Below are 27,446 nucleotides of genomic sequence, written 5' to 3' on the forward strand. Positions count from 1 at the left end.
CGACAGTAGGGTTGGGTGCTGGAGTCATGTGCCCTACTGGCTCCATGTCAGGGTGGCTTCCGCCAGGGTTGCTCTACCACTGGTTATCTTGTCCCCCCTTGAGTCTGCCATCCGAACAGCCTTTTCCAGACGCAAACACCTGGTTGCCATCTTTTTTTGACTTATGTAAGGCATATGACATGATGTAAGGCATACGACGTCATATCTTTGCCACATTTGTATGATGGGGTCTCCGGGGCTCGCTCCCAATTTTTATCCAAAACTTCCTGTCGCTGTGTACTTTCCGTGTCCAAGTTAGTGCCTCCCATAGTTACCCCCATATCCAGGAGAATGGCATCCCGCAGGGCTCTGTATTGAGTGTCTATCTCTTTTTAGTGGCCATTAATGGTCTAGCAGCATCTGTTGGGCCTTCAATTCCACAATCTTTGTATGCAGACGATTCCTTCATTTTGTACTGCTGCTCCAGTACTGGTGTTGCTCAGCAGTGCCTACATGGAGCCATCCACAAGGCGGTCATGGGATCTAGCCCACGGCTTCCAGTTTTCAGCCGCAAAGTCATGTGTCATGCACTTCTGTCGGCGTCGTACCGTTCATCCGGACCCAGGACTTTATCTTAATGATGATCCACTCACTGTAGTGGAAACATATCGATTCTTAGGACTGGTTTTCGATGTTCCATTGACTTGGCTTCCTCATCTTCGTCAGCTTAAGCGGAAGTGCTGGTAGCACCTCACTGTCCTCCGTTGCCTGAGTAACACCAGTTGGGGTGCAGATCGCTTTATGCTGCCGCAGCTCTACAGAACTGTAGTCCAATCCCGAATGGACTATGGGAGTGAGGTTTATGGTTTGTCAGTGCCCTCAGCATTGCATGTACTCGACCCTGTGCACCAGTTTGTGTGGGGTTCGACTTAGTGACACAAGCTTTTAGGACGAGTCCGGTGACCAGTGTACTGGTGGAGGCTGGGGTCCGTCCACTGCAGATCAGACGTGCACAACTGCTCGCCAGTTACACTGCACACATTCGTCGTTCTCTGGAGCATCCGAATTACTGTCTACTTTTCTCACTTGTGGCAGTCCATCTCCTGCATCGGGGGCCCACGTTGGGGCTAATGATTGTGGTTCACGTGTGGTCCCTTCTATCTGAACTAGAGTCCTATCCTTTACCACCTCTACTTGCGGTCCTTTCACGTATGCCTCCATGGTGTATGCCTCAGCCGCAGTATCGTCTGGATCTTTTGCATGGCCCTAAGGACTCCATTAACCCTGCCCCTCTCCCCTGTCACTTCCTCTTGCTTCTTGACGTATTCCAGGGCTCTGACGTGGTTTGCACTGACGGCTCAATGGCTGATGGTCATGTAGGCTTTGTGTATGTTCATGGAGGACATATTGAACAGCACTCCTTGCCAGGTGGCTGCAGTGTTTTCACTGCAGAGCTGGCGGCCATATCTCGTGCTCTTGAGCACATCTGCTCTTGCCCTGGCATGTCCTTTCTCCTGACTCATTGAGCAGCCTACAAGCTACCGACCACCATCCTCTGGTAGTGTCTATCCAGGAGTCCACCTATGCCCTGGAATGGTCCTGTCGTCCAGTGCTGTTTGTATGAACCCCAGGACATGTCAGAATCCCAGGCAATGAACTTGCCGACAGGCTGGCCAGACAGGCGACGCGGAAAACCCTTCTGGAGATGAGCATCTTCGAAGCTGACCTGCGTTGTGTCCCAAGCCGCAGGGTTTTCTGGCTTTGGGAGATGGAATGGCGTAACAGTATGCACAACAAATTGCGTGTCATTAAGGAGACTACGAATGAGTGGAAGTCTTCCATTCAGTCCTCTCGCAGGAAATCACTTGTACTCTGCCGGCTCTGCATTGGCCATACATGGCTAATGCATGGTTACCTACTCTGTCACGAGGACCCACCTCTGCGTCTACCAAATGACAGTCGTCCACCTCTTGCTGGACTGCCCACTTTTAGCCGCTATCCGTGAGAGTGGGATTTATACTTCTATGTAGGTTTTAGCACATGTCCTTTGTCCCTCTGTGTTTTCCACCCTAGTGCTTTTAGGGTGGAGGCTTTAATGTGTTGCAGAATGGCTGGCTTTTTCCTTTTTATTCTCGTGGTTGGCCAGCCACTGTAATCTGCTTTCTTGTTTTACTGTCTTCTGTTTCTAGTGTCTCTCTGTTGTTTTCTTGTCCTTTTTTCTTCCTTTTTGTGTTTGTTGCCTTTCCTTCATTCTTGTGGTTTTTCCTTCCTTTCCATTTTGTGTTATATGTCTCGTCCGTTTTATTCTCACACTTGTGGCATTGTTTTATTAGGAACGAGGGACCGATGACCTTGTAGTTTGGTCCCTTCCCCCCCCCCCTCTTTTAAACTAACTAATCTCCGTCCATCTCTTCACACCCCCCCCCCCTCTCCGCGCCCCCTTCCATCTGCTATTTCCCCTGTCATCTCCTCCTCCCCGTTTCTCTCTTCAGTTGTCACCCCAACCCCAATTGGAGGCTTGATGTTTCTTACCCCCACAGTATTTCTTTCTAGATCGTAATTATTAAAGTGTGTACTAAATTTGCTTGAAATCGTTCCATGGGTTTAGGATGAACTTTTTACCCATGGACTTGCCACGTACTCACAACTCAAATGTATTTCACCCATATTTCACCTGTATCTTCCGCAGATCCCGAGTTTTGTCCTGCAGTCCCATTTTCATGCAGCTCATTGTTTGTGATGATGTATATCCTGAACTATGTCGTACAGTGATATAATTTTGCTGGTATGTTACCCATGAATTCCACGTACTCACAAGTCAAATGTGTTTCACACATATTTCACCTGTATCTTCTGCAGATCCTGAATTTTGCCGTGCAGTTCCATTTTTGTACAGCTCATTGTTTGTGATTATGTGTATCCTGAACTATGTCATACAGTGGTATAATTTTGTTGGTATGATCAGTGGTAATGTGAATATTGCCTGCAAAATATGTCATGAATACAGTTAGTAGTAAAGAAGTAATAAATTAAAATTTCATGCATGATGTGGCAGTTTTAATATTTTCCTTTTATCATTTCGTAAGTGACAAAAAGTTCCATAAAGGTTTGAAATCAAACATTTTTTTTGCACATCACTAAGTGCTCTCATTCTCAAATACTGAATGAATAAAGTATGGGTATTCACACACCTTGGGCTACACTGTATTTTCACACCCACCCCCTTGATAGGATGGTGGTTCATATCCACACAGAAGTCGTTTGCAGACAGTAAGTGATGTGTGTACCAAACATGGTCGAAATCAAGTCCAATGGTTGAGGAGGTGATGTGGTACATACATATATACAACTGTTTTTATTATGTATACAGATTATTCAATTTCTAAATAATTACATTCATTAAGAATCTGGTAGGTGGGTATGGAGTGAGCTAAATTGGAACAACCACATAAAACTAATTGTAGGAATGGCAGATGCCAGACTGAAATTTATTGTATGAATTCACGGCAAGTGTAGTCAACCCAAAAAGGAGTAACTTACAAAAACCCCTACTCTACCGATATTTGAGGGTTTGCTGCTCAGTTTGGGACCCTAACCAACTATTACTGACACAAGAAATAGAGAAAATCCAAAAAAGAGGAGCACATTTTGTGACAGATTCATTTAGTGAGTGCAAAAGCATAAGGGAGATACTTATCCAGCTACATTGACTGGTGCTACAAGAGAGGCACGCATCACATTGTGCTTTGTTGTTAAAATTCCGAGAGCATGTGTTCCTATAAGAGTCAGCCAACATATTGCTTCCTCCTATTTGTATCTTGTAAAAAGACCCTAAGGTAAAATTAGAGAGATTTGATCTAGTATGGAGAACTGTAAATTAAAACTGAAGAAACTGCAGAAAGGTGAGAATTTAAGGAGATGGGACCTGGATAAACTGACTAAAGCAGAGATTGTACAGAGTTACAGGGAGAGCATAAGGGAACAACTGACAGGAATGGGGGAAAGAAATACAGTAGAAGAAGAATGGGTAGCTCTGAGGGATGAAGTAGTGAAGGCAGCAGAGGATCAAGTAGGTAAAAAGACGAGGGCTAGTAGAAATCCTTGGGTAACAGAAGAACTATTGAATTTAATTGATGAAAGGAGAAAATATAAAAATGCAGTAAATGAAACAGATAAAAATGAATACAAACGTCTCAAAAATGAGATTGACAGGAAGTGCAAAATGGCAAAGCAGGTATGGCTAGAGGACAAATGTAAGGATGTAGAGGCATATAGAGGGTAAGATAGATACTGCCTACAGGAAAATTAGAGACTTTTGGAGAAAAGAGAACCACTTGTATGAATATCAAGAGCTCAGATGGAAACCCAGCTCTAAGCCAAGAGGAGGCAGCAGAAAGTTGGAAGGAGTATATAGAGGATCTGTACAAGCGTGATGTACTTGAAGACAATATTATGGAAATGGAAGAGGATGTAGATGAAATGGGAGATATGATACTGTGTGAAGAGTTTGACAGAGCACTGAAAGACCTAAGCCGAAACAAGGCCCCGGGAGTAGACAACATTCCATTAGAACTACTGACGGCCTTGGGAGAGTCAGTCCTGACAAAACTCTACCATCTGGCGAGCAAGATGTATGAGACAGGCGAAATACCCTCAGATTTCAAGAAGAATATAATAATTCCAATCCCGAAGAAAGCAGGTGTTGACAGATGTGAGAATTACCGAACTGTCAGTTTAAAAGTCACGGCTGCAAAATACTAACGCGAATTCTTTACAGACGAATGGAAAAATTGGTAGAAGCCGACCTGGGGAAGATCAGTTTAGATTCTGTAGAAATATTGGAACACGTGAGGCAATACTGACCTTATGACTTATCTTAGAAGAAAGATTAAGGAAAGGCAAACCTACGTTTCTAGCATTTGTAGACTTAGAGAAAGCTTTTGACAATGTTGACTGGAATACTCTCAAATTCTAAAGGTGGCTGGGGTAAAATACAGGGAGCAAAAGGCTATTTACAATTTTTACATAAACCAGATGGCAGTTATAAGAGTAGAGGGACATGAAAGGGAAGCAGTGGTTGGGAAGGGAGTGAGACAGGGTTGTAGCCTCTCCCTGGTGTTATTCAATCTGTATATTGAGCAAGCAGTAAAGGAAACAAAAGAAAAATGTTGGAGTAGGAATTAAAATCCATGGAGAAGAAATAAAAACTTTGAGGTTCACCGATGACATTGTAATTCTGTCAGGGACAGCAAAGGACTTGGAAGAGCAGTTGAATGGAATGGACAGTGTCTTGAAAGGAGGATATAAGATGAACATCAACAAAAGCAAAACTAGGATAATGGAATGTAGTCGAATTAAGTCGGGTGATGCTGAGGGAATTAGGTTAGGAAATGAGACACTTAAAGTAGTAAAGGAGTTTTGCTATTTGGGGAGCAAGATAACTGATGATGGTCGAAGTAGAGACGATATAAAATGAAGACGGGAAAAGGCAAGGAAAGGGTTTCTGAAGAAGAGAAATTTGTTAACACCAAATATAGATTTAAGTGTCAGGAAGTCGTTTCTGAAAGTATTTGTATGGAGTGTAGCCATGTATGGAAGTGAAACATGGATGATAAATTGTTTGGACAAGAAGAGAATAGAAGCTTTCGAAATGTGGTGCTACAGAAGAATGCTGAAGATTAGATGGGTAGATCACATAACTAATGAGGAGGTATTGAATAGAATTGGGGAGAAGAGGAGTTTGTGGCACAACTTGACAAGAAGAAGGGACCGGTTGGTAGGACATGTTCTGAGGCATCAAGGGATCACAAATTTAGCATTGGAGGGCAGCGTGGAGGGTAAAAATCGTAGAGGGAGACCAAGAGATGAATACACTAAGCAGATTCAGAAGGATGTAGGTTGCAGTAAGTACTGGGAGATGAAGAAGGTTGCACAGGATAGAGTAGCATGGAGAGCTGCATCAAACCAGTCTCAGGACTGCGGACCACAACATGGAGATCTGAAACAGTTGTAACTCTAGTGCACTGTTTGCGACTGGAGAAGGAAAAGGGGTTAAGTTACAGTGGGAAACAGAGTATCCTATGAAATGAAATGCACCATACGGCAGGGGGGAAGAGGAATTAATCCCGAAGTTATCTTGAAGCTGAAAGGGTATAGTTTCTTACTTGGGATTTAATTGTTTTTGATAAGCTCTATAGAAATTGGTAATATGTGATGTAAATATTCCATCTTGTCTATAAATGTATTTGTATGTACATTCAACCCAGTACCCAACAATGTTTTTGTTTTTCACTGTAAATTACACTAAAGGATGTAGATCTGTTCCACTCAGTGTGTTTACTTTATATACATAATTATTACATTTAACTTCTTGATTTCCCCGCATGTTGACCAGCCCATTAAATTTTGGGCATGTGGTCCAAGAAACTCCATTTTGTTTACTAATATTTAGGTCATATATCATCCACCTATCTTCCATGCAAGATGGCTGGCTGAAGCTACAGCACATGTCTGTGCTCATATAAACCACAGGGCTGTGCCATTGCACACATAGATGCAAATACAAATTTCTTCAGAGATGTTTATTTGCTGAGCATCAAAGATATTCCTATGAACTTACTGTAACACGTTAAGGAATGGAAACTGTGGTCAGACCTTCAAAACATGCTGAAATACTCATGGAAATGCCACTGTGGTGACATCTGTGAGACCACTGTATGTCGAGGTTGAAACCATTATTATAATTGATTAAACCCATCACCAACCAAATTTTTACTGCTTCTTTCATAAGAGAGTCCTGAAAGGATGAAGTAGACATTAGAATTTTAACACTGTTATACACAGACCATAGTAAATGCTGTGTGTGCCACAGTAGATTTATCTGGCTGTAAAACGCCACATGTATCACTGATGTTCTGTGCATCTCCTAAGAATGAAAATTAGTCCTTCTTTATGAAACACATGGTAAACTGAATATTTATAAGGGTGGCAAGTGTGGCCTTTCATACATCAAGCAGACAAAGTCAATAATACAAGAGAGATACGAGGGTGGTTTGAAAAGTTCTCAGAACAGAATAGAAAAAAAGTACTTCAATAACTGAAACTTTTTAAATTTTTCTCATAAGTGTCCTTGTAGATTAATGCACTTGGTCCAACGATGTTCCAGTGCCTTGATCCCATCCCGAAAATGAGTTTCCTCCAGGCGTGCAAAATAGTTGTCAACTCCAGCTATAAATTCTTTGTTTGAAGTGAATCTTCGTTCACCAAGAAAAATTTTCAGTTTTGGGAAGAGATGGAAGTTTGATGGAGCCATATCAGTTGAATAAGGTGGGTGTGGTAACAATTCATACCATAGTTCATGTAATTTTGCCATGGTGACGGCACATGTGCGGGTGTGTTTTTGATCCTGCCTCAAGAGTCGCGGCACTCATCTTGCAGATAATTTTTTCATTTCTAATTATTCATTTAAAATGTGATATACCCTTTCAGATGACATCTAACAAGCGTGAGAAATTTCACGCACTTTCAATCGGCAATCACCCATGACCATTTTGTGCACTTTTGCAGTGATTTTTGGAGTGGTGCCACATCTCTGCTGACCACTGTGCGGATCATCATCTAAGTTCTCCTGATTAAATTTAAATTCATTTTTCCACTTGGCAACAGTTGAATATAAATGAGCAGAGTTCCCCAGTGTATTCTGGAAATCAGCATGAATGTCCTTTGCTTTCATACCTTTCTTTACGAAGTCAATCACTGCTCGAGTCTTGATTTTTTCCATCTTCGCAAATCCCTATGTGGGAACAACAACAGAGCCATGTCACCGCCACAGCTCTCTTCCAAGAGCACTGACGTGGTGTGTGTTTACAGGCAACAGTCCAATGAATATTACGTGAACAACTCGTTGCGCTAGTGCTGACTTCTTGTTGTGATTCCGAGAACTTTTCAAACCACCCTTGTACAAGGAACATTTATGATATGAATAACTCTTGAAGCCCAATAAATCATGAACATCTTCCCTGACGATTAATACCATAGTGTTAACATTGATTACTATACAGGTGGGGCCATAAGCAAGAAAAAATATATGCATAGGATCACATATTGAATTAAAAACAGAATATTATTTTTCCCAGCATTCCATGTCGAGGAATGGAAATAAAAATGGATCTCGTGAAACAGAACAATGTGAAGGAGATCTTTTCGTTTATTCTGTGCATAAGCAGAAGCAAGGGCAGCAAAGAATGCACAACAGGTACACTAATTGTTGTCTATACTGCATAATTGTACAAGAAATGTGGAACAGACATTTCTTCCTAACTTTCTCCATTTTCCTTCAAATGTTATTATGTGCCAGGACTATTTCTATGCAGAGAGGAACCTGAGAACTAACTGTATTTAGCAATAATTAACTGTATTTAGCAAAATACATTTTATTCTATATCTTCATTCTGTAAACCACTGTGAAGTGCATGTCAAAGGGTACTTCCATTGTATATGTTAGGGTCTCATCTACTTCCAATTGCGTATGGAATACGGGAAGAATGACTGCTTAAATGCTTCTATGCATGCTGTACTTAGTTTAATCTTGTCTTTGTGTTCGTACAGCTGTTCGTGTTGTATTCCATATCAACCAGTATTCTGGATGTCATCAATGTTTGGAGTTATCGATTGGGTCCAAATACAACCACTGTAGTATTTGCTTCAACTGATTGTTCACTCATGGCTTCAACATCGTTATCTGAAGGGTTCTGAGGGGCTCTGCAACTGCTTGGCATTTGAACTGTCACTGAGTTCTCACTGTACCTTGATTGTAAAGAAGCATCCCACATACCACCTGACATCAGAATTTTGGATGGATGTATCACTGGAATTGTAGATTAGCACATTTAAAGTGATCCATTCTGTTCTAAATAGGTGATTGTGGTGGCCATTTGCAATGGTAAGTATCCATCTCTCTTAGCTGACAGCTCACAAATGGGAATTTATCACTCGAAGAGAGGTTTTACATTGAATAGATGAAGGGCAGGGAAGGAAACTAAGACACTAGTGGTTAAGTAATGACACAATACCAGGGCAGAAATGTGTCCAGTGCTCCGTACTTAGGAAGTAAAATTCATTTGACAAGATGAGATTTTTCATTATTTGATCAATGAGGAGGGTAAGTTTGTGTTTTTGTTTTAGGGCGCAGAAACAACTAGTGTCATATGCGCCCAAGAGAGTAAGTTATCAAAGTCAATCAAACCTGCTTATAGTCCAATTAGCATTGTGGTTATACTTCCTGTGAAGAGCTTCTGTGTTGAAAACAGGTGTATTGTGGGGAGTCTAAAATTTGTGAAGGGTAAGAACAAAACTTTATGCTAAAACTTTCAGATTCACTTTCATTTGCATTTAAGTTTCATGTGGATACTTTAACCAAATAGGTGAGGTTACTCCCTTTCATTTTCTTTCCACTGAAGTCTTTGAAAAGTATGGAAATAAACTTCGTGGCTAACACTTTCTCTTCTGACAAATCTCAACTATTACAAAAATCATCCACATAGATGGTGGAGATTTGAGATGGGGTGACCCACAGAGCCATCAAGTAAGCTTTCTTTTTTAAATTTTGTCTGCATATTTTCCCATCAGAGTAGTTACAGCTTGAGGCATGAAGACCACAGGATAGTACAAACAAGCAGTTGCAATGTGTCATACAATGTTTTCTCTGGTTCCCAGACAAAGTTTTGGCAACTTGGTGGAATGAGTATTTAAGATTTAATTTAAATGTCCCAATAGACATGGTAGCGACTATGAACATTTTCTCTGTGATGTATGAATTGCTGTACTGCATTTCCTGAAGTTTTGAAGATCTTGAATTAGACTGTAAAATGACTCATTGCATGTGTAACATACAACAGACTTCAGTGCATAAAAATGTTGTTTTTCATTAATTACTTTTCTCAGTACAGTACTTTAAGGTATTCAAGCAACAGACTCACTTCATGTGTGCTATTCCCTCTCTGTATTATATTTTTTGCTTCATTTGGGCCATATAGTTGCTCTCTTTCTAATATTTCTTGAGAATTCTCACCAGTTTTGACACTCTTTCAGACATTGGTTCAAATGGCTCTGAGCACTATCGGACTTAACATCTGAGGTCATCAGTCCCCTAGAACTTAGAACTACTTAAACCTAACTAACCTAAGGACATCACACACATCCATGCCCGAGACAGGATTCGAACCTGCAACCAGAGCGGCCACGTGGTTCCAGACTGAAGTGCCTAGAACCACACGGCCACTAGTTTCAGACATTCATAAAGTTTTTAAATGTTGGAAGTTTTCAGATTTGATAGTACGACAAAAACTTTTATTAGAAGGATACAGCCTCTTAAAATGCTTGACTGCTTTAAATGCCGAAGTTCTTTCTGTAAGTGTGATATTGTTGCTTTTCCTTTCTTTACTCCTGCGACCAAATTATGTCACTGTGTGCCATTTTACTAACATTTATTTTTAACAATATTTGTGGTATGTTGCAGGTAACTCACATCCCATACTCTAGTTTGTGAGTTTTGTCACAGCCCACTCAACTCTGCAACTGTGGGTGCTTTGTTTCATCACAAACTATGAATACCTCAGTCACCTATGAACTCAGCTCCTGTTTTAATGTGGAAGAAACTGTTACAAAATATATTAAAGTTCTACTAATGTCTCAGTTATTCATAACACACACACTTTAGGAAATATTTTTCTGTCTCTTCACATTTGCATGCTAGAACTCTTGACACACAATATTTTTTACAATTGTTATATGGATGCCATTGAGATAATTCTATGTCTATGAGGTATGGAGGGCATAAGCACTATTTTCACAGCTAATATGTATTTGCCATTCTCACATGTTGTTTCATTTATGGTGGAAGGTCAGTAGGCCTGCTCAGCTGATTATGTTGTGTCAAAGGGGTGCACATCCATGCCATGGAATTTCATTCCTTCCCACAAATTAAGTAGTGCCTAGAAGTTACAAATGTGATCCTAGGCAGAAATTGCAGACTTTGGACTTGTGCCTCTTTACTTCTTTGGTATACAATTATAAGTAATAGATCTGTTTTAAAACAAAACTGAGATCACTTTGACAGTTCAACTGTGAAGTGTACAGAGAAATATTTTCATCTTAACAATTTCTCTTCATACTGCAAAGAAATAGATGCTGCACTACTAGAGTGTGTAAGTATAATGGAGTTAGTCAACATCATGATGTTGTTGCCTTTAGTCTAAAGATTGGTCTGATGCAACTAGTCTATTCTATATAAATATCAGTGGCATAGCTACTGCAACTTCCACTGAAGCCTGATTATTGTAACAGAGCCTTGATGTCCTATTTTTAACAACCTCCCCTCCCCAATTACCAAATCAACATTTCCTTGATGCCTCAGAATGTGTCCTATCAAGCAATACATTCATTTAATCAATTTACAGCATAAATTTTTCTCCCAATTTGATTCAGTACCTATTCATTTGTTATCCAATAATTTTTAGCACACCACTGCAGTATCACATTTCAGAAATTTCTATTCTCTTCTTGTCTGAGCTGTTTGTAGTCCACAAGTACTTCTGTACAAGGTTATACTCCAGACTAATATCTTCAATAAAGACTTCTAACATTTGAATTGTATTCAATGTTAACAAATTTTCTCTTACTCAGCAATGCTTTCCTTGCTATTGCTAGTCTGCATTTTATATCATCTGTACTTTGGTTATCATCAATAATTTTTTGCATAAACACCAGAACTCATCAACCATGTTTGGTGTCTCCTTTCATAATCTAATTCCCTCAAAATCATCTGCTTTAATTGGACTTCATTCCATTACCTTTGTTTTACTTTTATTGATATTCATTGTATAACCTCTTTTCAGGATACTATGCACTCTGCTCAGCTGCTCTCACAATTACAATGTCACTGGCAAAGCAGTTACATTCAATATCTTCTGTGTTATTCAAGGATTTTCACTGGGCCTTGTCTTTTTGTCTTTTGATCCTCTACTGTCTTCACTATTTCATCTGTCAAAGCTATCCTTTCATCTTCTGTTGTACTGCTTTCATTTGTTTCAGTCAATCGCCTAATACTGCATTCAAAACTCTCAATAACCGATGATTCTTTCTATTTATCCAGTTCCTATCTCCTTAATTTCCTACTGCAATTTCTTCAGTTCACAATTACTAAATTATGGCCATAGTCCACATTTGGGCCTGCAAATGTTTTGGAGTTTCAAACCTAGTTTTAAAATTTCTGTCTTCAATCACATAATCTATCTGAAACAGTTCACTGTCTCCAGGCCTCTTTCATGTACACAACCTTCTTTCAGGAATCCTTGATTCTTAAGCCAAGAGTGAGAATTTCAGACTGCACACAACTAACAATTGCTATCAGGCTGCTTCCCCTATCTGTTTTCCCAGTCCATTTTTGCCAACTATTTTTTTCTTCTCTCCTTTTTTCCTACTACTCAGTTCCAGTCTCTATCACAATTAAATTTTTGTATACTTTCATGGACTGAATAATTTCTTTTATTTCATCATCCATTCTTTCAAGCCCTTCATCTGTGGTGTTAGTAGGAATATGCACTGATACTACTGGGGTGGATGTTGGCTATGTGTTTATCATAGCTACAATAACGCCTTTACTAAACTGTTCAGAATAGCTCGCATGCATTCCTCTTTTGTTATTCATTATTAGACCTAATCCTGCGTTACCCCTATTTGACATTGAGTTGATAATCCTGTACTCAACTGAACAGAAGTTTGTTTTTCCAACCACCACACTCCAATAATTTCCTTGAATGATACAATACAATTATCACATGGGTATTTGTTTTCTAACTTAGCCTTCCCTGAATGCAACAAGTGTAATAAGGCAGCTACCTTCCATTCAACAAAATCATCATGAAAAATTTAAATAGAAATACACAAATCAGGTATTGGAAATAGTAAAAAACCTTTTGAATCTTATTACAATAATCACAAATAATGAGCTTTCACTAAGCATGCAGAAAAAAGTACAGAGGAATAACCATATCATTGTTAAACAATACAAGAATACATTCCTTAATTAATATTTAAGTAGCTGAAAAATAATGAACACCTTCGGATGAAATATTTATTTCACAGACTATTTAGTCCACTGCTAGTAGCTGTTCAGCTAAAATGTGATCAGAACACATTTACATTTACTGCAGATGAAAGCTTATTACATATAGCATACATCCTTGCAGAGTCTCAAAAAACACTATTATTATTATTATTATTTAGTTTCTAGGAAAATATAATGGAGTGACAGTATTTTATCATGATATATGATACAGCTAAAGTAAGTGTGATATTTAAAGAAAAATACCAAGGCTATATTGTTACAATAAAAATTTAAGTGCAGTTACATTACATACTATCTCATTTATGAATACAAATTAAAAATATAGCTTACTATTTGTCTCCTCAAATTATTACTGACTTAGTGCACCTTCAGACAAAACAATCATTTTGCATGTCTGTGTTTTATTTATCTATTTGTTTCTCTAACACAAAACTACTCAATTCAGTAATCAGCAATACATTGAGGAGAACAAATTCTGTACAATTCTTGGAGCTATACATACAAAAATATTTGTTCTTCAGTCCAATACACAATCTGACATTTTCTAATCTGAATACACGAAACAAAATTTCAATCATGTTTCTAGATTCATACATCAACTGTTTACAGTCCATACATTATCAAAACTCCCACAACAGTCTCCAAAGATAAAATAATAATGCCCATTATTTTCTGACAGGAAAATTTATGTTAATCTTTTGTATACATAAAATATTGAAATATCAACACTGAATTATAATAATTCAGAATGTCCAAATATTTTTAGAATATGTAACCATCTTTCCAAAAACTGCACAAACTATACAGCTAAATGAAAACATTAAAACAACCTATCCTTGGAAAGCAGTCTCTTTAAAAGTGCCACAACATAGTATGTCATAAGTTAAAATGCAAATCAATCTGATTCTACATAAAATATGAGCAGAGGGGAAAAAAAAAAAAAAAAAAAACACCAACCCAGTTCTTCAAATGAATGTAAGCTTTGGACAGTTTTCAATGACATACTTTAGGCAAAAATAACATAGTGTTTAACTTCTTAGTGCTGTCAATTATTGAGACTATGCTGCAAAATCTTCTATACATATTTTATGAGGTAACCTCACAATTCTGAGGCAGTATGGCAGTGTCCATGTTAAATAATACAGACAGGCAGAATAACACAAGAAAACATCAACAGATACAGTACTACCACACATACAATTAAAAGCTAAAATTGCACATGAACACAACTTTTCCACTCGCACCTGCAATATTCACAACCCACTGTTATTTATTCACCAAAGAATTAATTTACAAAAAGAAACTGTATATGAATGATTAAGCAAAATTTAGCTGTGAGAGAGATTTGTTCCTCACATTTATGAATTTCTTTTCTTCTGAGTTTGTGATTTCAAATTGAGATTTGTCACTTAAAGATGTACACAGTCATTTCCTTTTACACACTTACTTGTAATCCATATGAACATGTGAAACAGATTAATCCATCCAATTCATTTTGAGTGGAGCATACTCGACAAAAACTACAATCATGTAGAGTTTACATGATTTTATTTTGCCTCTGCATACAAACTAAGAACCAATCTACAGATTCAAGAATCAATCACTTATTTGTATGCTACCTGGGCACTATCATTAATGAAATGACATGAATCTCAGAATCACCTGATCATTAAATTTTTTATCTGATGTAATGGATTCAAGACAATAAAGCACAGAATTTAGTGCAACATCCTAACTGTTGTATGAATTTTATTATAGAAACATAAGGTAAACTCCCATTTCACAATGGACAAACAGAGAAAGAACTGCATTGCTCCATTTATCTTTTTGTAGATAAAATATGATTGGAAGATGTGTAGTGTTTTATATAAAATTTTCTTACTTTAAGGCCTACAAAATGGTTTCAAAAACATTTTAGAATTCAGTTTTATTTCCTCCATTTTTCTTGAGTTTTTGTAGGAGTAATTACACCTTCACAAATACAACAACAACAAGGTGAAATGTTAGTGAAGTGTTTTTTAATTGGAACACAGAAGGTAGTGGGATCTCAGTTGATATGAAAATTTATCCAAAACATGTTAGTGAGATTTTGACAGTAAAAACTGATTGAACTGGTGTTAACTTGCAGCACCATTAAATAACCTTTTAAACACACACACACACACACACACACACACACACACACACACACACAGAGAGAGAGAGAGAGAGAGAGAGAGAGAGAGAGAGAGAGAGAGAGAGAGAGAGAGGGCGGGGAGGTAGGGGGGAGGAGGGGGGGGGGTTTACATGCGTGAACAGATTTTACATAATATTATGATCTAACCCATTCATAACAAATTAGAAACAACCTTTAAAGATGAGAAACAAGACTGATCAGTAAGGTGATGTGTGATAAATATGAGCCTGCCAATGTGTGTCAACAAATCAAATCATTCAATTGACTTAACCATTTCATAAACTATTTCTGATGAACCTACATCATCATGGCACGTCAGCATGATATTTATCAAAGGTAACATTTGATTAATAATAGAAAATAGTTTCTAAAAATATATTAATGATATGGAAGAAACTGCGCATTCATGACGGATAAAGTATATCTTAATGTACCTTCAAAGAATTTTGCACTTGCATTCAACGTTCTTCGTAAAATATACAAATGTGTCCCAAATGAAATGGAAAAATGATCAGTTTCTGAAATATATAAAGCTAACATAGAAGGGATATATTAAGAATGGACCCATGTTGAGCATTTTGAAACTCAGCGAATAATTATTTAATGATACAGACATAGCCACCAGTTTTAAAAATAAAAAAAATGAACTGAATTACTCCAGATGAATGAGTGAGAAGGATCAATTAAAGAATTAATCAACTAAGGAAATGAATCTCTTCTATAGTCTGATATGATTTTCCTTTAAAAGCACAAATATTTTATATCTTTATAATTGAATAAGAGACTTGCATTCTTCTCATTGCAGCTATATTTTGTTACCTTCATGAAAACATCCAGTGTAAACATTTTTTTTCTTTTTCCCTCCTCTCAAGTTACCCAAGTTGGGGAGATATAAACATAAACACGTTCAGAGCACACAGGGACAGGTACAAAGGCGTGCGCGTTAACACGTCCAGAGCAGTTAAAGGGTTAAATAATGCTGCATACTTTTAAAAATCTTTCATATTTGTATGGAAAAATAGCGTATTTTAAATATTCCATGAGAAAAAAGTAAAAGGATATGAGTATTTAAACTGATTTGTTTTCTTTGAAATAAATGCTAACTTCTTTACAAAGAAATTCATCAGATTTTGAAATAAATCCATTGTGATTTAATGTCTATATTTCCTATCTAGTCAATAGGGAATTCCCCAGTGTGTGGCTGATGTAGTGCAGGATTACAGGTTTAAATTCTGGATAATTCAATAGCTCAAAAATATGCAAATCATAAAGTCAATGATATTTTAAAATCAATATGAAAATGGTGTAAACAAATAATGTTAACACATACTATGGCAAATGCCCAACAACTTAAGTGTGTGTGTGTGTGTGTGTGTGTGTGTGTGTGTGAGAGAGAGAGAGAGAGAGAGAGAGAGAGAGAGAGAGAGAGAGAGAGAGAGCGAGCGAGCGAGCGAGCATATGAAATCCCGAATTGGATCCTTCATCAAAACAAGCGAGACAGAACACTGCTGCAATACTGGCCAGGTTGGAAATACAACTGGTTATCACAATGATTTCCTTATTCTTTTACTTCTTTGTGCTCCTAAAAATTATAACTGGATAATAAATGGAACATAAAAGTTTCATTACTTGCGATATTGCAGAGCATGTTATTAGTTTTGACATCAACTTAATGATCTTTAGCTATTTAACATGGATAGCTACTACCATTGAGTGCTTACAAAAGCTTCTTCAACCAATATATAGAAATGACTTTTCCCTCCAAAACTACAGCAATTACTTCGTACAAAAACTTTGGCGTTTGTTCTGTGGTGACATGTTTTATCCAAAACACAATTGCTACCATATGAATGATTATTAAACAACTTCATTTTGTACCATTTTAGCACTAATTACAATACATTGTTGATATTGCATATTTGAAGTTTAACTACATCACACAATGTGATACTGTTTTTCACACACAATCCCTACATTTAATTTCTTTGGAAAGAGAGGCCCTCATATAAAGAAATAAGATAATTGATAAGGATCGAATATAGTAACAGCGAAACTCCTTCAATTTGGAAGTAGTATGAGAACAGCATTATAATTTCTGACATAAAACACAGTGATCTGTGGTCCCATTGAGGAAGCAATCAAGCTGATTAATATCTTTACAGTTTGGTAGTGACAAGGACAAGGGGGTGGGGGTGGGGGGTAGGATAGGTGTGGAAATTTGAATTTTAAATTGTAGCATCATTTGACTAGTGTGATCATAATAAGCTTTTATTTAATACCTTTAGTAACACTTGAAATGTAATGAGTACCATATTAGGAATTAATGTAACTGTCCAGATTTTATTGACAACTCAAAACATTGTCTTTTCTGGCACTATAAGCAGAAATTCACTCTTCATAATGTTGCTCAGTGAAACCTTTTCACTTACATAACACATTTATGCATACACAGATGCCAAATGTCTCATTGATTAAACATTCATTAATAATATGAATTTAAAATTTATTGCTGAATCACTGAAATGATATAAGAGTACAAACATAACAATCACAAGCCAAGGTGCACCACCAGTTTGATTACTGAACAAAATAAATTTAGAATAGTAAAATTTCATTCTGCAATATTCATATAGACAGTGACTTCACTAAATGGGGTATACATAATACTGTTGAAGTTTGCTGAAACACTTCTGCTTACTGTTTCTACAAGTACAATTCTTATTTGCAGACAACTTAATTTCATTATATCTCGAAAAGGCTGAAAAATGATTCTATCAAACCTGGTTCTACGTTTACACAGACAAAAATATAAAGCAATTTCCTTTGGTTACTGAACATGTTCACATGTGCTTTTGGGAAATGACGGAAGCTAAAAAGTTTGTTTATGTTCTACTAAACTATAATATCTGACAAAATTTTTATTGGGCACATCTTCACTGGTTTTAAAGAAAGTAAGTCCAAACATACCACAGAAAGGTAGTGTTAACTCGCAGACATGTTTCCAGTGCTATATTGAAATTAGGGATCATTGTACACACCTCGGAGCATGCTCTGATAACAGGACAAAAGAAATGATGTTGGCGTGTTTTTACATTTCACTGTGTCCACTGACAAACCAAAAAACTATCTGACATGTTAATATTAAGTGCTGGTCATTACAACAGCATTACGTAATTATAGTCAACAATCATCTCAATAAATTGACAACCTGAACATGTGGAGAAATAACTGGACCATTGGCTGCTGTCTGCATTTCATTGTACTTAGGCCTATTTTATTTTCTCCTGTGTCTGGACTTCATGTTAAACAACTTACATGTACAGTATTAGGAGGAGGAGGAGATTAGTGTTTAACGTCCCGTCGACAACGAGGTCATTAGAGACGGAGCGCAAGCTCGGGTGAGGGAAGGATGGGGAAGGAAATCGGCCGTGCCCTTTCAAAGGAACCATCCCGGCATTTGCCTGAAGCGATTTAGGGAAATCACGGAAAACCTAAATCAGGATGGCCGGAGACGGGATTGAACCGTCGTCCTCCCGAATGTGAGTCCAGTGTGCTAACCACTGCGCCACCTCGCTCGGTGCGTACAGTATTAAAGTGATGGGATATGGAAATATCCATTACACAAAATATTGCTTTATGAGTCAACATTTAAAACCACACTGAACTACGTTGTTAGAACAAGTACAAAAATCAATATTTATGACCTCATCTCTCTAGCTGTCATGACCTTAAAGTCCAAAATAAAAATTTATCATTCACATGTTCCACATGTACAGTGTATGCTGATGGATTATCAGAATATGATAACTGAGATGCCTGGATTGTTTTAATATGCAAATACGTACTTGTAGTGTAGCTCTGTGTTCCACAATAATTCTCTAGGTCAGTGGTCATCAAACTTTGTTTGCTTAAGTGCCAATACTGACATTGTAGGGCAATACCTCAGGCTGCATCAGAAATGTGTGTGTGATTTAAACATTTTGTATTATAAGGTATCACATCAAATATTTTAAGTGGAAAAGTAAATGTACTGGAACTGCATGCAGTTTCCTGAAGGCTTAAACAATGACCAATTTTTTGTACCTAAGCAGGTACTTTGGCCAGTGCAATCGCAACAGGATCCCATGTTTGTCTTTCTGATTTCTGGGCACATTTTCTAGGCATCTTCTTCACACCCTAATATCTGCAAGAATACCTGGCACCTGTAGCACACCATTTTGAATCGGGCTTTTGTATTAGGTCAAATATAATAGAATGGAGACGGTTTTAAGAAATATAACTTCATTCATTCAAAATTGTCACAAAGGGACAAACTGGCAGATGATAGTTTTACATATATTAAATGATGGAAAATCAGTATGATCTGTAATATTTTGCTTGATATACCAAAGTAACAAAATCTTCGATAAGGATAGAAGCCGAAGCAATGAATTAACATGTGTGCCACAGCTGGGACTTGAAGCTGGGTCTACTGCTAACTGAGCAGATGTACTAGCCATTTTTTTTTAAATTTATTTATTTCGGGCCTTTCCTCACCCCTTATAGCCTGTCCTTGCACTCTTCATAATTCGCCTTCTTCAGCAACCTTCAAAGCTATAGCCAAATGAAATGCTCCTCTGCAGATAAAGAAATCTGAACTAGTCTTCATAATGGAAAGCAAATTAGCAATTATATCATAAACTGAGGGATTATTTGTTCAAACATAGTTCATAACACTGTGCAAGTCTCCGTTCACACAAATTCCAAACACCACTTCATCCTGTGCCTTCCTTTTAAAATACTATTTCTAACTTATTTCCAAAGTTCTTCTTGTGGTTCTTTTTTGTTAGCTGCTTGTAATATTCCTTCATGATATAGCATTTGTAGTCCTCAATGCTGTTGGAGTTCTGCTTTGTGGATGATGGTGTGAACAAAATTGCTGTGTAGCCACATTATGGTGTTAGTTTTTTGTCATGGAAAGTACATCCGATCTGGAGCAGCTAGTTCATTTACAGTGATGAATCTACCATCATTTCTCCTGAGGAATGCCACCCGCTCCTTTATTTGGGTCCATATGGCATTATACCCTGAGCAAGTAAACCTGTGAACTGTCATGTCAACAAATCCACATCAGTGACACAAATGGCAGTCAGTGAGTTCTACAGTATGTAGTCTCTTGTTTGCTGCTAAAATGTCATTAACCACCTGGTACCATGTTGATCATACTGCCATAGTTAAAACTTTGTTACTAATGTTCTGCCACATGGTATTCCAATCTTTAATAGGATATTTTTTCTCTATTTTATTCCTGTCTGTACTCCTCTGTTACACTACCATAGCGTTGTGGCTACCACATCTGAACGGACTACCTAAGTCCAATGCCCTCCCTAATACAAACACCATTTCAAACCTTCAGCCCCATTTTCCCCTTCTCACATCATCACTATTGCCAAGGCTCTCCAACATTGGAACAACACCCTAGCTTTATATGTAATAGGGAAATCATGGCTGTACCTCAGGCATATGTGAACCATTGACCTGATGGTTGGTTGGTTGGTTGGTTTTGGGGAAGGAGACCAGACAGCGTGGTCATCGGTCTCATCGGATTAGGGAAGGATGGGGAAGGAAGTCGGCCGTGCCCTTTCAGAGGAACCATCCCGGCATTTGCCTGGAGTGATTTAGGGAAATCACGGAAAACCTAAATCAGGATGGCCGGACGTGGGATTGAACCGTCATCCTCCCGAATGCGAGTCCAGTGTCGAACCACTGCGCCAGCACGCTCGGTGACCTGATGGAATTACATTTTTCTGGAGACATATGAGGGACGCGTTTGACATAGGTAGTCTGTGCAGCTGTGGTAGCCACAACACTATGGTGGTCTAGTGGCTAGCACGTCTGCCTAATAAGCAAGAGACCTAGGTTCAAGTCCCGGCAGTGACACAAATGTTAATTCATTGCTTCAGCTTCTATCCTTATCAAAGATAAAGTTGAGACTCATTGTGTATCCAGAAAAATGTAATTCCATTAACTAACTCTTATTGGGATGGACACCTTGGGCACTTTTCCTGATTGGATACCATGTCGGCATTAGTGATTCAAAGAAGAAACTTCCAGACTGAAATAAATAAAAGTGAACTACATTTGTAGGTCAAAAGATGTTTAAATCTTGATATTACACAAATTATTATTCTTCACACAAGTAAGGTCACAAGAATAATATAAATGACTTATTTTATGTCAGAAAAAAAAAAAAGGTTTACATAAATAATTGCAGGTGGAGGAGGACAGGTGGGGGGAGAAATGAAAGGAAAGCGAAGGGATTACTGATGTCAGCTGCAATCGGACATTATGTGGAATCAGTAGCGATGAGTGAAAATGTGTACGGGACCGGGATTAGGAACTGGAATCTTCAGCTTACTAGGTAGGTGCGTTAACTACTTTGCCATCCAGGACATAGTGTTATCACAACTGGTAGAACCACCTTGGCACAACTTACGGCCAACTCACAATCCCACTGAGTGCCACCTATTCCGAGTCCAGTTCCTCCATGCTCACTACTCTGAGATTCCTGCAGCTGCACAGAAGAAGGTGGATCCATTGCCTATCTAGGCGATTCAGTTATATGAATGTATGGTGTCTGTTCTTTCGGACATGGTATACAAAAAAGATTTTACTACACACATGTATCATATCTGTATAATGCACTTTCATGAGCACGTGTACTTCTGTTTAGCATTTATACCATAGCAGCTGATTGGATCTATTTGTGCACACTCATGAGTTGTCAGCATTGGAAGGCAAACAATAAAATATTCCCTCATTTCTATTAACATGCAGCGAGCATGCTACTTCCCCTATGCCCCTGAGGTAAGCGGCCGAATTCACCAACGTCGATTAAAATAAAGCAATCTTAAAATATTACTCTATCTGTACATATTTTTGTTTGTTACTGAACAAGAAAAATACACTCTTAAGAAGCCCTTAATGTTGGTTGACTTTTTAGATTCTGCTTTTAGGTGCCAGAAGCACGTTATAAAATATGGCTGAGAATGACAGGCCACATGAACTCTTGATTCCGACCACATGAGGCCCGCAGGCTGTAGTCTGATGACCATGGCTGTAGATGATGCCAACAACTGCCTCGGGTCCCATTCTAACACTGAATGGATATTTTTAAAGTACTATCAATCTATACTCACTGAAGGCAATGTCAATTTATTAACTGTGAAACATATTTTAGTTTCACTCAGTTATCAAAAATGTCTCTGAAGGGATCTGATCTGACGAATGAAAATGTGTCCAAGCTAAACTTAAACCCATTATATGTTTAGATACTGCACTGAATCTTTCAATAATTAGTAGTAAACTGTTTAATGGTTTCATTCATTTTAATGGTGTTCCTCAGGGTCCACAGCTGAAATAATTCAGGAAGACACTGAATGATCCTTCCATAGCCACAGTCCATATTTAATATTTTTAATGTCCTAGCTGTGGTTCTAGTAATATCATCTATAATTTTTCTGAAAACTCTTTGTTAGACTGGGATTGGAATGCAATTTTTTTCCTTTTCAGATGCAATGATGTACTGACTAAGCCATCTGAGCATGTCTTATGGCCCAGTTCATAATTTCAATGTGCCACTGGCACATATTTTCAAATAATTTGAAGCTCTAATCATTGTTGACCACAACTAAGAGTTCAAGTTGAAAATTTATTTTGCAATGTACAGCTTTTGATGAACCTGCTCATACAGTGTAATCCATTAGCTTGTGAAACAGGAATATGACTTAAGACACGGATCGAATCAATGTGGTGGATTAATGACCATGGCTGGTGCACCAGCCAGCCCGAGTGTTGTTTTTAGGCAGTTTCCCATGCTCATTTAGGCAAATATAGGCTGGTCCTCAATTTCTGCCACAGAAAATGTGACACATTAACAGTTGAAATACGATCACACACATAACAAAGTTCACACAATTCACAGACAGGCGGCACACACAAACTCCCTCCCTTAAGCGACTAATGACTGTGACGACAGTCTGGGCAACCAGCTACGAAGTTAAATAAAAAAAATAAATATGCCTAATTTTGAGTACAGCAGATCACATACTAGTTGGGTAAATGCAAAGAAGTAGAAGTAGAAGAAGAAGATACAGCTTTTAAATGCTTATGGATATTGAATTTAACATGTTATGTTGTTGAATAAAGCACATCGATACATTCTTGCAATTGTCCTACATTTATCACAACTTCCTAAAGAAGGTGTTTCGTCAAATTAATATCATTTTAGATTGGAAAACTACACTTATCAGCCTGGAGCTCCATTAAGCATTAAGCATTTTCTGAAGTGTTCCACAATGCATATATCGAGATGGTGCACGGAGCCTAAAGACACAACGCTTGGCTTATGACTGAAAGGTTGCACAAATCATCATCTAATCACACACTTTCTAAATTAAAATACAGCCAATATTTATTTAAATTATAGATTTACAAAAATAAATAATTGTAGAAACTTGTTTCTACATACACATTTAAAAATATGTATAAATTGCATTTTCAATACTATGTGGGCTGCTGATACAAAAAGCCTTGTAGACATATGTATCAAAACTGTTTATGAAATTACAATCTGCTAAATATTTAGTGGTGTTAATATGATATATATGCCACACTTTAATAGAAAAATCTGCAACCCCCTCCCTCCCCACACATTAAAGATACTGAACTACATGCTGTATGATTTTGGTACAAAGGGTAGTTATTAAAATAATAATAACTTTAATATGAGCTTCAATAAAATTAGTTAATTAAAATTTGTACTTACCTTAGCCAAATAAATTGATGAGTTGCAGTTCTTTATTGTACTTTTACATGTTAAAAATTTTGAAAGACGGAACTCACATTTTTCCTGAAGGAAGTCTATAAAAGAATCCTATGTGGAGTCACTATAGGTTAACACAGTTCATTAATTAATACGTGGATCACGTTGAATGCATTCGTCGGTAAGATTCCAGGAGTTCATTAGTTGCAACTGTTCCTGGAGTACAGAGGTAGGCTGCAGCAGATGAGGACACTTGAATCATTGCAGCACTCGCAGCATTGCTCTGCGAAGCGGCTCCACTTACTGGTGTGTTGACATGATGTAAAATGTTTGGAGCCAACAATGCTGAATTGTTGATAGTTGTAAGTGGGGCAGCATTGTGAGATAAGGCAACAGTGTGTGGTTCACCAACACTACTTTCTAACTGCACAGGAGTCTGCTGCTGAGAAACATTATGAAGTGTCGGATTTGCACTGACTGGTGGTGTCTTGTTTCGATGACGCAACTTGTGTGCTAGTAAATTTTGTTTTGTTCCAAAACTTTTAGAACACATATCACACTTGTACATTAGTGAGTTTTCAGTGTTAACTGCATTTTGTTCCTCACCTGAGACAGCTGAAGAACAAGACGAATGACTACCTTTATGTAATAAATAATAATGTTTCACCACAAACGATTTGCCACAAGTTTCACAGATGTAAGGGCCTGATATTCCGTGTGTTTTCCTATGTTTATGAAGGTTATCTTTCCTGCTAAAGGATTTACCACACATATCACAAGAATGCATTTTTTGTCCAGTATGTGATACTGCGTGCCGCACCAAATGTTCTTTACGACTAAATGCCTTTCCACACACACTACAGATATACGGGCGTTCACCGGTATGCAATTTACGATGCTGAAATAAATGTTCTTTTCTTTTAAATGGTTTTCCACATACTTCACATGAATAATTGCAACCAGGTCCTCCATTTTTGTCACTTGCATCACTATTTTCTTGACAAGGAGAATGAGTTTGCAGCTCTTCAATCGATGAGAAGATTTTTCCACAGCGGTTGCAGGGTCTACTAACATTTCCAGCGATCTCAACCAATGAGGACTGTGCAGTGCCATCCACAATATTTGCTGTTTTCATGCGAAGAAATTCTCCTATCTGTGCAATTGAAGATCTGGAAAAAAACATATTGTTCAATCATATACTACTATAAAATAGTAGTTTTTAACTGTAACATGGAGTTTATCAACTATCTGCACATCTAGACACCAATATTGTGTGGCAAATTGTGAGAGTTGCCTTTTAAAGATTTTACAAATGACCATTGGATGGGACAATTGAGATATGAAATTACTCTTGCTTTAAAATTAGTCTTTCCTGATTTTTAAAACAAAGGTAGCTCAGAAAATGACGCTCGATTACACAGAGTATTGACATAAACAGTATTATTAAAAAAACATAAATTTCACATTAAAGTTTTCAATGGAGGAATTTTTCCAATTTTTAATGAAGGCCTCGAATAACACTGTTCAGCTTTTGTTAACAAATCGCCTTCTGAAAAGTCTGTTTATATATTGGTTTGCAGAGTTTTGTTATGGTCACACGTAAAGTATAAATGAATTTCTGAAGGTCTGGCAAGATCGACTGTTGTGCCCAAAAATACTGATGCTGAATGCAGCATAACTGAACAGGAACAGTATGTGATTAACTGTGAGGTAGGGTCTTCCTAAGCCATATCCAAAACTGCAGTAATTTAGCTGTGAATAAAACTGTTGTTAACGTAGTCTTTACAATTTGACTGAAGCTTAAAAACAGATTTGTGTCAACCGGTGCAAGGAAATGCTAAAAAGTTTGACTGTGGAAATGCAAAATCTGGTACAACATTGTATCAGGAGACAAAATTTGAACACACACTTACAGGCCAGAAATGAAGCAGCAGTCAAATGTTTGGGAGTTCCTAATGGAATGGAAGCATAAAAAGTTTATGATGGAGTTTTGAGGAAATTATCGTTTGTTTCTTTGGTTACCCTGGACATGTTGCAATCACTGGTACAGAGGATTAAAGAACAGTTACTGAAGAATCGTATACAACATTTTGTTTGTCAGAAATCACTGATTAAATTTCCCTACAACCAAATCACACATAATGCTTCATTGTAACAAAACCAACTGTCACACAGTACATCCAATGATTGTTTATTTGACACAAAAAAATCTACAATGCATCCCAAGTTTGAAATGTGGCTCAAAGGCCTAGAACCTTCCTCTGTAATGGTGCCAAAGCATGGCCCCCTGTGACATCACCCTCAGGCTCAGCGACACTTCAAACATGAAGGTGTTGGAGGGGGGGGGGGGGGGGGGAGGTGGGGGGAGGGGAAGGAGAGAAAAAAAAGGGGCCACAGCATGACAGTTCCTGTGAATGTGGGTTAATGATGTGACATTGGCACCAAATTTCACCACAATTGTGCCCAACATCACTGCAAATGTTTTAAACGATGGGAAGGTTGTCACACCCCCTTTTACCCACATGGCTGAATCAGTGACGAAGTTTATGACAGATACATTTTCAACATGCCCAACAAAGAGGAATGGTTCTCACCTATGGTGTTGCTGAACTGGGGGCTTAGAGGGACCCTTTGTCATTTTATTCATACACATGTTAATGTAGTACCCCCACCGCACCTCCCCTCAACAGGTGGTCATGAAACACAAGTGCTGAAAAAGCATTAAACCTTTTTGCAGCTTCAGATCACATTCAAATTTCGTTGAATGGTTTTGAACCATCCATAGTGGGCCTACCCTGTATACCAGAGCAAAAAATTGTGGTCGCACCACTCTCCAAAGTGTTCAGTGGGGTTGCAGCTTCATGATGTGCTTAGAGTAGGATTGAAATGCTCAGGGAGCGGAAGCAGTGTGGAAGGATTTTATGAACACTGTCGTGTTGCTCATCGCACTGCTAACTGTCATTTTTAACAGTGAAATGTGTGGGAATCAATGTCCCGACGGAAGGGGTGGTTTCACTGACGCCCTTTATGCCACACCCTAAGGACTTTTCATGTAGATTCTGAGAAGTGGCGTGTCTGAAATGTTTCCCTTGGCCACTCGTAAGAAAACCACACAATTTCAGTTGGGTGTCACAGCTCCGACTTTCATCACACACGAGGAAAAAGAAGGGGTAAAATGTAGGTAGTAAGGGACATGTTGACCTTTCTATTGCGTGACACATCCATGGTGGAATTGGGCAGTATTGTGGTGAAATTTGGTGCCGATGTGACATCGTTAACCCACCTCAATGCTCACAAGAACTTCTGAGCTGTGGCCTTTTTTTTCCGCATTTGTTGACACCTTGCTGTTTGAAGCATCACTG

At 38.1% G+C, this 27,446-nt stretch overlaps 2 protein-coding genes across 2 annotated transcripts in view; one reads left to right on the top strand and one right to left on the bottom strand.

Moving 5' to 3' along the window:
• The window catches only part of LOC124554680 (MOB kinase activator-like 3), a 64,433-nt gene extending 53,789 nt beyond the window's left edge, over nucleotides 1–10,644 (top strand). Inside the window, exon 6 of the mRNA XM_047128299.1 lies at nucleotides 10,496–10,644. The gene's annotated coding sequence lies outside the window, so the exon portion shown is untranslated. The remainder of the gene's footprint in view (nucleotides 1–10,495) is intronic.
• Nucleotides 10,645–23,715: 13,071 nt separating this feature from the next.
• The window catches only part of LOC124555607 (zinc finger protein 85-like), an 84,569-nt gene continuing 80,838 nt past the window's right edge, over nucleotides 23,716–27,446 (bottom strand). Inside the window, exon 6 of the mRNA XM_047129577.1 lies at nucleotides 23,716–25,253. Within this exon, the coding sequence (XP_046985533.1) occupies nucleotides 24,245–25,253 (1,009 nt within the window). The 3' untranslated portion in view covers nucleotides 23,716–24,244. The remainder of the gene's footprint in view (nucleotides 25,254–27,446) is intronic.

The sequence above is a fragment of the Schistocerca americana genome, chromosome X, assembly GCF_021461395.2.
Source record: "Schistocerca americana isolate TAMUIC-IGC-003095 chromosome X, iqSchAmer2.1, whole genome shotgun sequence".
In the NCBI taxonomy this organism is placed as follows: Eukaryota; Metazoa; Arthropoda; class Insecta; order Orthoptera; family Acrididae; genus Schistocerca; species Schistocerca americana.